At 35.8% G+C, this 14,775-nt stretch overlaps 1 protein-coding gene across 2 annotated transcripts in view; it reads right to left on the bottom strand.

Annotated features, from left to right (window-relative positions):
* Positions 1–5,246: 5,246 nt before the first annotated feature.
* The window catches only part of LOC127871762 (dynein axonemal light chain 1-like), a 10,338-nt gene continuing 809 nt past the window's right edge, over positions 5,247–14,775 (bottom strand). For both annotated transcript variants that reach the window (XM_052414932.1, XM_052414933.1), the window contains exons 3-9: positions 13,467–13,576; positions 13,154–13,209; positions 11,925–11,980; positions 11,103–11,192; positions 8,514–8,567; positions 7,071–7,200; positions 5,247–6,078 (exon numbers count right to left, since the gene is read on the bottom strand). In XM_052414932.1, coding sequence (XP_052270892.1) covers positions 6,035–6,078; positions 7,071–7,200; positions 8,514–8,567; positions 11,103–11,192; positions 11,925–11,980; positions 13,154–13,209; positions 13,467–13,576 — 540 coding nt within the window. In that variant the 3' untranslated portion in view covers positions 5,247–6,034. The remainder of the gene's footprint in view (positions 6,079–7,070; positions 7,201–8,513; positions 8,568–11,102; positions 11,193–11,924; positions 11,981–13,153; positions 13,210–13,466; positions 13,577–14,775) is intronic.

Here is a 14,775-nt window from a genome sequence, read left to right as displayed (position 1 = left end):
TGCTTATATAAGGCATATTTTGTGAAATCTTTCAAAATCTTCTCGTCCATAAACATTGGGCCTATGTCTATCAAATTTGGTATGTAGAGACATCTAATAGTCCTCTACCAAATTTCTTCAAATTATGCCCCTGGGGTCTAATTTGACACTGCCCCGGGGGTCACAAAATTGAACATATGCTTATATAAGGCCTATTTTGTGAAAACTTTCAAAATTTTCTCGTCCTTAACCATTGGGCCTAGGGCTATCAAATTTGGTATGTAGAGACATCTAATAGTCCTCTACCAAATTTCTTCAAATTATGCCCCTGGGGTCAAATTTGACCCTGCCCGGGGTTCACAAAATTGAACATATGCTTATATAAGGTATATTTTGTGAAAACTTTACAAATCTCCTTGTCCATAACCATTGGGCCTAGGGCTACCAAATTTTGTATGAAGTGCCATCTTATAGTCCTCTACCAAGTTTTTTTCAAATTATACCCCTGGGGTCAAGTTTGACCCTGCCACGAGGGTCACAAAATTGAACATATGCTTATATAAGGCCTATTTTGTCAAACTGTAAAAATCTACTTGTCCATAACTGTATGGCATAGGGCTGCCAAATTTGGTATGTATTGACATGTAATAGTTCTCTTCTTAGTTTGTTCAAATTTTGCCCCTGGGGTCAAATTTGAAACTGCCCCGGGGTCACAAAATTGAATATATGCTTATAAAGGTCTTATTTTTTGAAAACTTTTAAAATCTTGTACATAAACATTGGGCTTAGGGCTACCAAATTTGGTATGTAGTGACATCTTATAGTCCTCTACCACATTTGTTCAAATTATTCCCCTGAGGTCAAGTTTGACCCTGCCCCAAGGGTCACAAAATTGAACATATGCTTGTATAAGGCCTATTGTGTGAAAACTGTAAAAATCTACTTGTCCATAACCGTATGGCAAAGGGCTACAAAGTTTGGTAAGTAGTGACATCTAATAGTTCTCTTCGTAGCATGTTCATACATGCCCCTGGGGTAAAATTTGAAACTGCCATGGGGGTCACAAAATTGAATATATGCCTATAAAGGGCTTATTTTGTGAAAACTTTAAAATCTTTTTGTCCATAACCATTGGGTCTAGGGCTACCAAATTTGGTATGTAGTGACATCTTATAGTCCTCTACCAAGTTTGTTCAAATTATGCCCCTGGGGTAAATTTGACCCTGCCCTGGGGGTCACAATATTGAACATACGCTTATATAAGGCCTATTTTGTGAAAACTTAAAAAATCTTCTTATCCATAAACATTGGGCCTAGGGCTACCAAATTTGATATGTAGTAACATCTTATAGTTCTCTACCAAGTTTGTTCAAAATATGCCCCTGGGGATAAATTTGACCCTGCCCCGGGGGATCACAAAATTGAACATATGCTTATATAAGGCCTATTTTGTTAAAACTTCAAAAATTCTCTTGTCCATAACCATCCAGCTTAGGGCTATTAAATTTGGTATGTAGTGACATCTTATAGTCTTCTACCAAATTTGTTCAAATTTTATCCCTGGGGTCAAATTTGAACCTGCCCGGGGGTCACAAAATTGAACATATGCTTATATAATGCCTATTTTGTGAAAACTTTAAAAAAATCTTGTCCATAACCATTAGGCCTAGGGCTACACAATTTGGTATGTAGTGACATTGTATAGTCCTCCACTCAAATTATGCCCCAGGAGTCAAATTTGACCCTGCCCTGGGGGCCACAAAATCGATTATATGCTTATATAGTGCCTATTTTGTGAAAACTTTAAAAATCTATTGTCCTTAACCATAAGGCATAGGGCTACCAAATTTCGTATGTAGTGACATCTAATGGTTCTCTTCCAAGTTTGTTCAAATTATGCCCCTTGGGTCAAATTTGACCCTGCCCGGGGGGTCACAAAACTGAACATGCGCTTATATGGGGCCTATTTTGTGAAAACTTTAAAAAATCTTCTGCCCATAACCCTTGGGCCTAAGGCTACCAAATTTGGTATGTAGTGACATCTAATAAACCTTTACCAAATTTGTTCAAATAATGCCTCTGGGGTCATCTTTGACCCTGCCCTGGGGGTCACAAAATTGAATAAACGCTTATAAAGCGCCTATTTTGTGAAATCTTTAAAAAATCTTCTTGTCGAAAACCATTCAGACTACGGCTACCAAATTTGGTATGCAGTAACATCTTATAGTCCTCTACCAAGTTTGTTCAAATTATGCCCTTTGGGTCAAATTTGACCCTGTCCCGCGGGTCACAAAATTGAACATTATATACGCTTATATATTGCTTATTTTGAGAAAACTTTAAAAATATTCTTGTCCTTAACTCTAGGACCTAGGGCTACCATATTTTGTATGTACATGAAGTGAGATATAGTAGTCCTCTTCAAAGTTTGCTCAAATTATGCCCCTGGGGTTAAATTTAACCAAGCCCAGGGGGTCACAAAAGTGTACATGTGCTTAAATAGGGCCTATATTTAAGTATTTGCACATGCAGAGAATTTTTGTTTCAGCCTTTTTTCAGTAGTGGAGCGATACAGGGCCATCGTGGCCCTCTTGTTTGTAGTGGAAGAATTATTAGGTAAATGGGGCACCGAAGAATGCATGAATTCAACACAAAATTTTGTAATATAAGAAAGCAGATAACTTAGTACATAATGATGGGGGAAAAAGTCCATCTATTTGTGTCACATTTATTATTAGAATAGTGAAGCTTATCTTAATGAAGAGACCACTAATGCTCATTATTCATTAAAAACCACCAATCTATCCTTAACATTTTAACTTTCAACCACGATCAGAAGTGTATGGATGTTTCTACAAGCTCGGGCTGTTGAACCATTCCCAGCTTTGTGACTGGCATATCTCGTCATCAAAACAATTTTGTTCAATCAGTTGTAAATTTGTAGACATCTATTACAGTTTGTGAATCTGAAACTAGTGTTAGCAAGTACTTTTACAGTTGCTGATTTGCCTGTCAGTAAAATTTGAAATCTTGTTATTGGTTGTGCAGCATGACAACAGTGCAAGCTAGTGGCTTAATGCAGCGTCCTTACACAATAATGGGTTGATTCAGATATATATTTGGAAGGTACGGCTCCAATGATTTTTAAGTAAATAATTGCCTTTCATTTCTCAATGCACATTTTCTTCGATATTGCTCGTTAGGGCACCAGATATATGCACATTATAATCCAATTTTGATGCAACGTTATATGATGTATCCGTATAACAGGGACATGGGCATTTCGTCAGGTTTTGGTCTTTCAGAATCTGATCATTTAAGAAATTTGTTTATTTTTTCTTCCTCAAGCTTACAATTACATATATATATATATATATAGATTGTCAAAGTGCATTTTCTGGGAATCCCCTTTTATGGTATCCTTGTTGTGTTATAGTTATTTAGGTAACAGGCACCACCCCCGTTATCTGTGTCACATGTTTTTCCCCGCCTTGGCCAGTAATTGTGCAAGTTACTGGTAATCACCATATTATCTTCTCTAAATAGATTCATAAATGTTTGAACATACATCTATTGAATTGAAACCTTAACAGAGAATTATTATCCTCACGCTTTTTGAAAAGCGTGGGGATATTGTGGTTATCTCCGCTGTCCGTCTGTCTGTCCGTCCTGGCCACTATCTCCTCCTACACTAGAACCTTGAAACTTACACACATGGTAGCTTAAGCATATGTGCGACCCTGCACTATTCGGAATTTTGATCTGACCCCTGGGTCAAAACTTAAGGGGGTTGGGGCGGGGCCGGGTCAGAGATTTTCACTCATTTTTTAACCAGGTTTTCCTAAGGAAAAAACTGGTTATTAGATTGGCTAATGCGGGCGGGCGGGTGGAACAAGCTTGTCCGGGCAATAACTATGTCGTTCATTGTCCGATTTTAAAATCATTTGGCACATTTGTTCACCATCATTGGACGGTGTGTCGCGCGAAATAATTACGTCGATATCTCCAAGGTCAAGGTCACACTTTGAGTTCAAAGGTCAAAAATGGGCATAAATGAGCTTGTCCTGGCCATAACTATGTCATTCATTGTGAGATTTTAAAATCATTTGGCACATTTGTTCACCATCATGGGACGGTGTGTCGCACGAAAGAATCGCGTCAATATCTCCAATGTCAAGGTCGCCACGACTAAAAATATATTTTTTTTTATAAACAAACTTACAAAGGGGGTTAATTTTGTTTGTTCATTTCAAAAGTTCAGTTTGAGTTTTCTCCCTTTATCAGATTTTTTTTTCACAATGAAAACCTGGTTTTGTGACAATTTTGTCCCTTGTTTTATGTCATTTTACATTATCTTCTTCATTTCTGCACCGATTTAATTCAAATGATACTGAACCTCTTAAATGACAATACGGTCAATCTCAACTATGCATGGCCCCATTACCAACCCTGGGGCGCCCCGCCCACATAGACCACACCCACCCAAAATTGCCTTTTACTATAATTTCTTCATTTCTACACCGATTCACTTCAAATTGATACTGAAATTCTCTTATGACAATACGGTCATTCTCAACTATGCTTGACAATACGGTCAATCTCAACTATGCATGGCCCCATTAAAAACCCTGAGGCGCCCCACCCACATAGGCTACACCCACCCAAAATTGCCTTTTACTATAACTTCTTCATTTCTACACCGATTCACTTTTAATTGATACTGAACTTCTCTTATGACAATTAGGTCAATCTCCACTATGCATGGCCCCATTACCAACCCAGGGGCGCTCCGCCCAAATAGGCCACGCCCACCCCAAATTGCCTTTTACTATAACTTCTTCATTTCTATACGATTCACTTCTGATTGATACTGAACTATTCTTATGACAATATGGTCAATCTCAACTATGCATACCAACCCTGGGGCGCCCCGCCCACATAGGCCACACCCGTCCAAAATTGCCTTTTATTGAACTTCTTCATTTCCACACAGATTCACTTCTAATTGATACTGAACTTCTCTTGTGACAATACGGTCAATCTCAACTATGCATTGCCCCATTACCAACCCTGGGGCGCCCCTGGGACAAACATGCGGCATGGGGATAAAACGTGAAAACCTAGTTGGCAATTCTAGTGTCATTCTTTACGAAAGTATTGTAACACAGAACACCTCCAGCCACACTTATTTTTAATTAACATGATGGATTGCCTAAAAATTAACCGATTTAAATGATTCGAAAATCACAAGTAATAACAAATTTTATACTGAATAATTTTATTTAATATCACAGAAAAATACAGGTGGCAAGTAGAATTGAAGTATTTACACTGATATGCATTTTTATTTTTTTTTCCCCCACTCAAAGCATGCAATAGTGTGCCAAAAGTTGTGCAAATAGGTTATTTAAAACATTTTTATATTTAAGGTTATTCTCAATTAAGGTGTGCAAAAAGGTTATGAAACACAGCTTTCATACTGACACAACTTCAGAGGTTTGTATTTACAAGTGCTGAATATTTAACTTTCTATGTGATAATATTGCCATGACAGTAGCCAGGTGGGTTTGTCTAAAAAGGTTGGAAGTTTCATATATCCAAGATGGTTGTCAGTCTGCCATTTTGTAAAGGGGAAAAAATAGGGTCTTCACTTTTATTCCTTATGAATACAAATAGTGAGAAGTTTTTAAGGGGGAAAAATAGGCTCTTCATTTTAATTCCTTATGAATAAAAAAATAATAATAGAAGTTTAATTGATTATCGTAATAAATTGAAGGAAAAGTTATGCAAAGTGACCAACAGATCAATCATTCAACTTAGTGACTCCAGTATACTCCTTCAAACTGTAATAATGAAAATAGATCTGCATAATGTTGATTATTATAGTTGATGGTTGCAGATTGTGAATGTATAAGTACAAGAAATGTCCAATGATGAGCACATAACTTGATAAGAAAAAGCTCCACATCAAATTGTCCATTTGATTTGGTATGTAGTAACTGGACAACTACAAGCTTCAAATCATTAACAGAGCTCACAGACAAATGTATCATTCTTAAGCCTCCTCCTCCTCTTCATCCTGTCGAATCACAGTGAAACCTGGAAACACATAGAAACACATAGACAATATGGGTCCCCAGTTGGCATTTAGATCAATCATATACTCACATATATGTATATGCTCACAGCAAGTTTGTTCATGGAGTGAACTCAAAAACATCCAGCCAATGTGTAATTTCCATAGGACAAAACCCCTTTTTTAGCAAGTTTAAGATGGCCTTAACTTTATTAATCATAAAGCATACAAGAAAGCATGGCTTCACAGCGCAGACTGTATGCAAACTGTAAATTTTCATGAGATTTATATTATTTTTTGTATATATTTAATAATAACAAATGTAATGCAGCTTCAAGAACCAACAAACAAGTAACATATACTTATTTGGAGAGCTAGACATTGCAAAGTTGCATCTGATGACCGACGTATAAAGTAAACAAGAGCACCGCATAACAGGTGCCACGCTCGGCTACGGGTGCAGTTTTGAATAAATGAAAGCTTGTCAGATTATTATTTTTAAAGGTCACAGTAACCTTAACCTTTGACCTATTAATCCAAAAATGGGTGTGGCGTGTAGAACTCATCAAAGTGCATCTACATATGAAGTTTCAAAGTTGTATGTTGAAGCAATTTGATTTTAGAGCCAATGTTCAAAACCTTAACAAAATGTTAAGGTTTTAGCACGACGCGGACGGCGGACGACGAGCTGGCTATGACAATACCTCGGGTTTTCTTCAAAAACGCAGAGCTACAAATGTTTGTGTAATAAGATCTTCTGACACCGAAAAACATGTATCTGCCTAAAATTTGTTCAAGATCTAAGCCAGTATTAATAAAGAATTATCATATGCTTTTTATGAATTTGAAAATTTCTTCAATAAGTGTTAGTGATACTAAGCTTTGGAACAAGAAAATCTAATACTTTACATTTGTGCATTTGCAGAACATTTAGACATGTCAAATTCAACCATAAATGAAAAATTCTTCAAGCCACAGTTAAGTCTGTGACAGTATTCTGAGGTTTCAGACGTACCATCAAGCCGCTTTAGCTTGGGCAGCTTCTTGGTGATGGTCTCTGTGTACACCTCCTGGCCACTCTCCATCAGGGAATCTGCCAGCGGGTTGCCAACAAACCCCAGCTCCTTCATGTTTGGAAGATCAACCTGTACAGTGGCAAGAGTTATAGGCTACTTAAATGTAGTGTGAAATTACAGCGACTATTTTGAACGTTTTTTTAAGACAAAGAAAAATTATTTAGACTTGCTATAAGCCTATCTGTAATGTTTACATTTATGTGTCTCATCAGAATAAAGATAACCATATCGCAAATTTGACACGTGTTGTTGAAGAGTGTTCAGACAAAAGTGAAGTCTGACAACCTCTGTCTCCATGCATAACATTTAAAGTAGGGATGGCATCGAATACCAAAATCGGTATTCGAATGTTCGCAAATTCATTCAATCGAATATTTGCATAAAACGGCTGGATTGATTTTACCTTGTTATGTGTAAATTTCCATTGGTTTGTAAGTTATATCCGTTTGCTAAATACGAGGCTATTTATTAACGTTGCTATCGAAAAATTGTATTGCTGTCGACTAATACTATGACCGATACTGTGATCGGGCACAAATAGAATGAAAAACATCGTGTCATAGAATTTTATTTTTTAATGATTTCACAGATTTGTAGCAGACTGCCCATTGGTAAAACTAAGTTTACACACATTACACGTTGCGGTCTTCTTATCCACAGACCGTGTAAAGTATTCCATACTGCAGAAGGGGCTGGTGGCATTTTCAGATTTGAATTATGATTCCTTGATGATTGTTTAGTTTATATCATCTGTTACTTTTTAGTAATTCACATACTTAAATGTCTGTTTAAACTGTGATCACAAAAACTAAATTATTATTCGCAAGTAAATTGAAGCCCTTAATTGGTACCTAATTGACAACTGTTCGGGCCCTTTCTTATAGTAAGTATATTGCATTGCGCGATTTGAGTAATTCACACATTTTAATGGCTGTACATACTGTGATCACAAAACTTAATTATTATTCGCCAGTCAATTGAAACCGTTAATTTGCACCCCATTGGCAAACAACAGTCGGGGCCTTTCTTAGAGCGTGTATATTGCATTGCGCAATCAACACTGATACAGGCCGCGTTATCAGTTTGACACGAAGAACGTCACGTCAAACATGTTACTCCCATGTGATTTCGGTTGCTTTTTAGTAGCGGTTCGCAGGTCATTAAATATTGGTGAAATTATGTTTGGATAAAAATGCGAATATGCGAATATCATTTTTATTATTCGAATGCTGACCATTCAATCGAATATTCGAATAATTTTGCCATCCCTAATTTAAAGTCCTTTGCACAATGCATCAGAAAGAATAGTTAACTTCTTATAATTTGAAAGTCCTTCAAGCATAATACATCTTTAACAAATTATCATATTCCATAAAACTGACCAGTTTGGAGAACTCAGACATGTCTTTCACATTGTTCACTCTGATGTACAGGACCTGTAGCAATTAAAAAATGTAGAAAACGTTTAAAATGTGCACAGGTTATACAAAACAAAACAACAGCAATACTTATTAGACATAATAATGTTTCATAGTAAATTTGCATACATGTTAATAGCATAATTATACATGTACATGTAAAAGGTATGCAAAGTAGGTATGCAACAGGTTATTAAAGTTACTGGATAACCTCCTGAAAGATCAGTTTACTAGTTACATTCTTTTGTATAGGTTTACCTGGGATTTTCATGAAATGAATCATGAAATTCATAACAGTTGCTCAACATATTGCCAATGAACACGGTTTTCTGCCTAGCACAACATTTCTTGCTTATTACGGGAATTTATGTGCCAATCAAGAAGGTAATAAACTTCAATGCAGCAATTAAATAGAACCTCTGTTCTAATGTACATAGATGAGTTTTCACAATTGTTGATGTAATTTTGACGAGCAACAATCAATGAATGGTCTGTTTCTGATGTTTTGTTTACCAATTTACTGATTGATTGCTTCCCAATTGTTATCATGTAAATGCGACATTATGTGAAAATAAACGCAAAAGTGTGACAGACAGATCGAGAGTGCATTCAATATTATGCCCTCCTTCGGGGGTATAAAAATGTGACTTCTAGAGTGTTCACAAGGTTTCTCTATAGTCATATTAGGAAAACTGCCACACATCCCCGGGCGGCCATGTTTTCAGACCGATCGGGACCATTTTTGAACTCATCTAAGACATAAATAAAACCAATGTTTTCACCAAGTTTCATAATGATTGGGCAAAAAATGTGACTTCTAGAGTGCTCACAAGCTTTTTTTTACTACATTCGTATATACATATAAGGAAAATGCGCCCCCCCTAGAGGCCATTTTTTTCATCGGACTTGAACCATTTTCAAACTCAACTCTCGTATCTTGAAAACAAAAATTCTGACCAAATATCATTGTGGCTACTAGAGTGTTCACAAGGTTTCTCTATAGCCAAATAAGGAAAACTGCCCAGCCCACTGGTGGCCATGTTTTTCAACGGACCGGAACCACTTTTGAACTCAACCAACATATCATTAAGACAAACATTTTGACTAAGTTACATGAACAATTGGGCTTGAAATGTGACTTCTCCAGTGTTTACAAGGTTTTTCTCTTTTTTGACCTAGTTACCTAGTTTTTGACCCAGCATGACCCAGTTTCGCACTCAATCGAGGTATCATTGGGACAAATCTTCTGACCTAGTTTCATGAAGATCGGACAAGAAATGTGCACTCTAGAGAGTTGACAAGGTTTCACTATAGCCAAATAAGGAAAACTTCAACGCCCACTGGCGGCCATAATTTTTGACAAACTGGAACCACTTTTGAACTCAACCAACATATTAAGACAACCATTTTGACAAAGTTACATAAAGATTGGGCATGAAATGTGACTTCTACAGTGTTTATAAGTTTTTTCTTTTTTTGACCTAGTGACCTAGTTTTTGACCCAGCATGACCCAGTTTCAAACTCAATCAAGGTATCATTGGGACAAATCTGACCACGTTTCATGAAGATCGGACAAGAAATGTGGCCTCTAGAGTGTTTACAAGGTTTCTCTATAGCCAAAAATGGAAAACTGCAACGCCCACTGGCGGCCATGTTTTTCAACGGACCGGAACCACTTTGAACCCAACCTACATATCATTAAGACAAACATTTTGACAAAGTAACATGAAGATTGGGCATGAAATGTGACTTCTACAGTGTTTACATGGTTTTTCTTTTTTTGACCTAGTGACCTAGTTTTTGACTCGGCATAACCGAGTTTTGAACTCGACCGAGGTATCATAGGGACAAAGCTTCTGACCAAGTTTCATGAAGATCAGACAAGAAATGTGGCCTCTAGTGTTTATGAACAAATGTGGGCGGACAGACAGATGACGGACAAAGACTGATCACAAAAGCTAACCTGAGCAATCAGGTGAGCTTAAAAGGCTACAGCTATCCAGTGTATGATGTGTACATAGTTTGGAAAAATCTGTAGACTCACTGATGAGTCAGAAAAGGTTCAGGCAACTGATCAAGAGGCATCATAAAAAGCCTGCCATGATAAAGCAAGTATACTATTTATTTGTTTAAACCAGGTTTTGTTTCATGTTTCAATTGTAATTTTATTTCCTTTTTTCATGTATTTAAATACGGTTGCTTTATTTGGCACATAATTTCAAGGGAAGAGCAAGGAACTGATGTACACGTAACAGGTTACCAGTAAGTTATGCATGCACTGAAAAGGTTCACACGCCTTGACTTGCACAAACATATGGAAATTTCCAGATATAAACAGTCATGTATTTATAATTTAATTGTTTTATTAATCTGATCTAATTACAGGTTAAATTTTTTATTCAAAAGAGGCAATAGGAGAGTGTTGCAAAAACACAGCAAGGTGAATCACTCCTCCATATCACACAAAATATTTCTCTAAAATTAACACAAAAAAAACATCCTTTTCTGTCTGTATCAAAAATTGGTGTCAATAATGGCACTAATGAACAGACCTTGAGTTTCTTGAGGACATTGATGCCCTTCAGCTTCTCTATGTTGTTGTACGAGATCCACAGCTCTTCTAGGGTGTCCCCAACAGCTTCCTGATCAAAGACCAAACACAGATTTAAGTACGTAGCTGATGCACTTTAAGATAGCAAAAGATATAAGGATTAGATGATTATGGCTAACTGCCATGGTTTCAAGAGAATTTGTTATAAACCAATCAATGTGTATTCATGCCAGCTAGTTAGAGGAGAAAACTTTTTGTCAGTTGGGAGAACAATGGCCCTGCCCCACAGTTTATGATTGCATCAAAAGGGCAACTGATACACAAGGGTTTCAAGTAAAAATGCAATGTGCAACAAGTAATAAGCCTTGGGAACATTTGGCGTTTTACATGCAGTAATACGTGCTCTAATTTTGTAAATATATGTAAAAGCAAATAAATAATTAATGAGAGTTTGTAAGAGGATATCAATTATGCTCAATAGATATTTAAATTAGCATGAACCAAACAAGTCTTTGAATTAATTGTTAAATTGCTTTTACAAGTGAATATGGCCTATATATGAACACAAATTGTAGCAAGTTCTATGAAATAAAAGTTAACTCTTTCAGTGCGGGAACCGAATTTTGAAGGCGTTTGCAAACAGTTTGGATCCAGATGAGACGCCACAGAACGTGGCGTCTCATCTGGATCCAAACTGTTTGCTATTCTCATAGTATTCTTTGAAAAAAAATCGAAGAAAATGCTAATTTTAGAAATTAAGCAGACGTCATTTTAGCAGACGACAAATTTCCCAGCATGCAAAGGGTTAAAAGTTAACACCTACTAGACCGGTCAGCGACTTGATGTTATTCCTTGCAAGAGACAGTACCTTGAGATTTTCTGTAAATGAGAAAGAAACAGTTACAACCACACAATTCAATTAACTATCTTACTGTAATGATCATTAAAAAGTAATAGATGTATATAATATAACTTGTTGTAGATCTTAATGTTTATTTTGTTGATTGATTGCTTTTCTAGTCTAATTGGGCATTGCATCAGTTTTGGTACATGGTATTCAGCTTTACAAAACATATATCACTGTAAACCACTCTCAACCACAACAAGACATACACAAAAAGTACAGCAATTAGGTTTTGAAGCAAACCTCAAACACTATATATAAGAAATAATATTTTTCTATCATGGTTTGTTGTCGAAGGAGTATAGATTCGTAGGAATTAAATCATGAGTGCGAAGCACGAGAAATTTGATAACACGCACCTATACTCCTTACTGTGGGTCATTCGAAAACAAACCATCATAAAAAATTATTATTTCGATTCTAACACGATTCTGATTGATTTGGTCCAAGCTTTTGGACGTGAACTATATTTTTCAATATTCCGCCCTTCTTAGTACACAGTTCACTATTAATTGATGTCATTGAATTGTACAAACATATGCCATTGTTTTCATTCATAAATATTTTGCAAATGACATCACTTTCATTGAGAACAAAAATCGTTGGAACTAAATGACGTCAAGTTTATTGATGCTACTGAAAAGCTGACATGCTATAAATGTTTTCTTAATTACGTTGACTAACAAATAACATTCTTTGTAGGCATGGTATTGCCACTTATCACCAAATATACAATTTGTTTAATTAAATTTATATACATGCTATATTTATAAAATTTCTTTTAGAGCCGGTTTTAGCACGTGCATTTTACTGCAATATTTTCTTTATTTATTCGGAACTACTTTCGAAACATTAAGCTCCGCCAATAATTATTACAGAATAACCCACACTTGATTTCCTTCTTTGTCTATAGAAAACAAGTCGCGTGTAGTGTTCGAATTATTATTACAAAACACAGTTATTTTCAAAGAATAAGTATTTTAAAGCAGTTTCATAAATTAATCATCTGCTGTCTATGTTATTTCCCAAACCAGTAAAATGACAAAGCTATCAATCCATCACAAACACAGTTATTAAAATAAATAATGAAAAGCTTGGCAAGTTATTACATTTATAAAGCACTATTGCAAACCCACATTATAACTTACTCAAACCATTCAGGTTTGCTATCTTTTCAATGATATTTGTGGACAGAGATAAATGTCTGTGAAGTAATTGAAAGAAAAAAATCAATAGCAAACACACAAATAATATTATTTACACAGATACATTATAAATACATGTTTATATAACAAAGTACAACTGATATAGGCATAATTATAATTTATTATGCATTTCAAGTTGTTAAACATAGCAATTAGTGTACTGCTTGATTTTTATATAAGATCAGTTTATGGTAAACATAAATATTGTGACTGTTCAGAATGTTTATCATATGTCATTAATTTAATTACAACTTACTCGCAGTTTACCAGTGTAGACAGGGATGCATCCATTTTTTCAATGGGTGGTATCAGACCTAACAGCATGACCTTCTTTGATTCATTTGCTTTACATTTATCATGCTCCTCCTAAGGTAAACAAGCAAATATGATAAGATGAGACTGGAATAATTTGTATCTGGGAAAAACGGGCTTAATGCATAAGTGTGAAGTGTTATCACAGTTTCGCCTGTGTAGTCTGCAAAGGCTAATCAGGGATAACACTTTTCCTCTGCACTGGATATTTGCTAAGAAGCGACTTACTTTAAACAAAAATACCATATACGTGGAAAGTTTCATCCCTAAATAGCCTGAGGAGACTGCATATGCTAATCTGGGATGACACTTTATGCACATGTATTAAGACCCCATTTACCCAGAGCACAGCTTTATTTAATTATTCATTCAAATATCTGTTGTTTACTGGGCTGTCAAAATCCCTTCTTAATCAGGTCTGCCCACATCTGTGACATCCCATAATTACCATGATGAGCAATTAGCAGCCACCAAAAGTTTAATAAATGTAGAACCAGTAAGCTGTGAAAGTAGACTTACTGTATGTTCTTCACACATATGCTTGAGAAGTACCATAAAACATATCATTCAGGGTTAAACTAGTATGGACAGACAAACAGAATAACAAACAGACCATACGTTATATACCTCCCAACATCAATAGATGCAGAGGGCATAAAACAGATAAAGGGGCATTAGTCTGCAAATACTTGTCACAACCAAAAAAATCTATTTAACACTCATTTAAACATAAAGGTTATTCAACTGTGAAAGTTATAGCAAGATACAGATTTAAGAATTTGAAAAGAATCTTCAGGAGACTGAAAATTATTTAGTAGAAAGGCACTGGCGGACAAATGGTCATACTCTGCCAAAACCTATCACAGCTAAAATTCCATATTGTTTACAATCATCTATACCTTCAGTTTATTACACTAGGAAAATTTTAGCAAAATCTACCTAGGAGTTGAAAACACTTAACTTTGGGACTATATATTCTATAGTGAAATAACAGACAAAGGGCAATCAATTTGCTACATAACAACTTGTTGCAGTCAAAATTTCATTCTTTTAATATATACAATCATGTACACTATAAGTTCAATCAAATGTGAAAGTTTGAGCAAATTCATTCCTTAAAGAGGGGTTCAAAGCTTCTGAGGACTTTATACTCTAGAGTGGATAAACAGACAAAGGGCTATAATTCTGCCAAAACCCGTCACTGTAAAAATTACTTTCTTAACAATCAACAACATGTTAAAGTCATTAAACTA

This window comes from Dreissena polymorpha, chromosome 3 (assembly GCF_020536995.1).
Source record: "Dreissena polymorpha isolate Duluth1 chromosome 3, UMN_Dpol_1.0, whole genome shotgun sequence".
Taxonomy (NCBI): Eukaryota; Metazoa; Mollusca; class Bivalvia; order Myida; family Dreissenidae; genus Dreissena; species Dreissena polymorpha.
The sequence above is the reverse complement of the archived record's forward strand: the minus strand, read 5'-3'. Positions and strand labels throughout refer to the sequence as shown.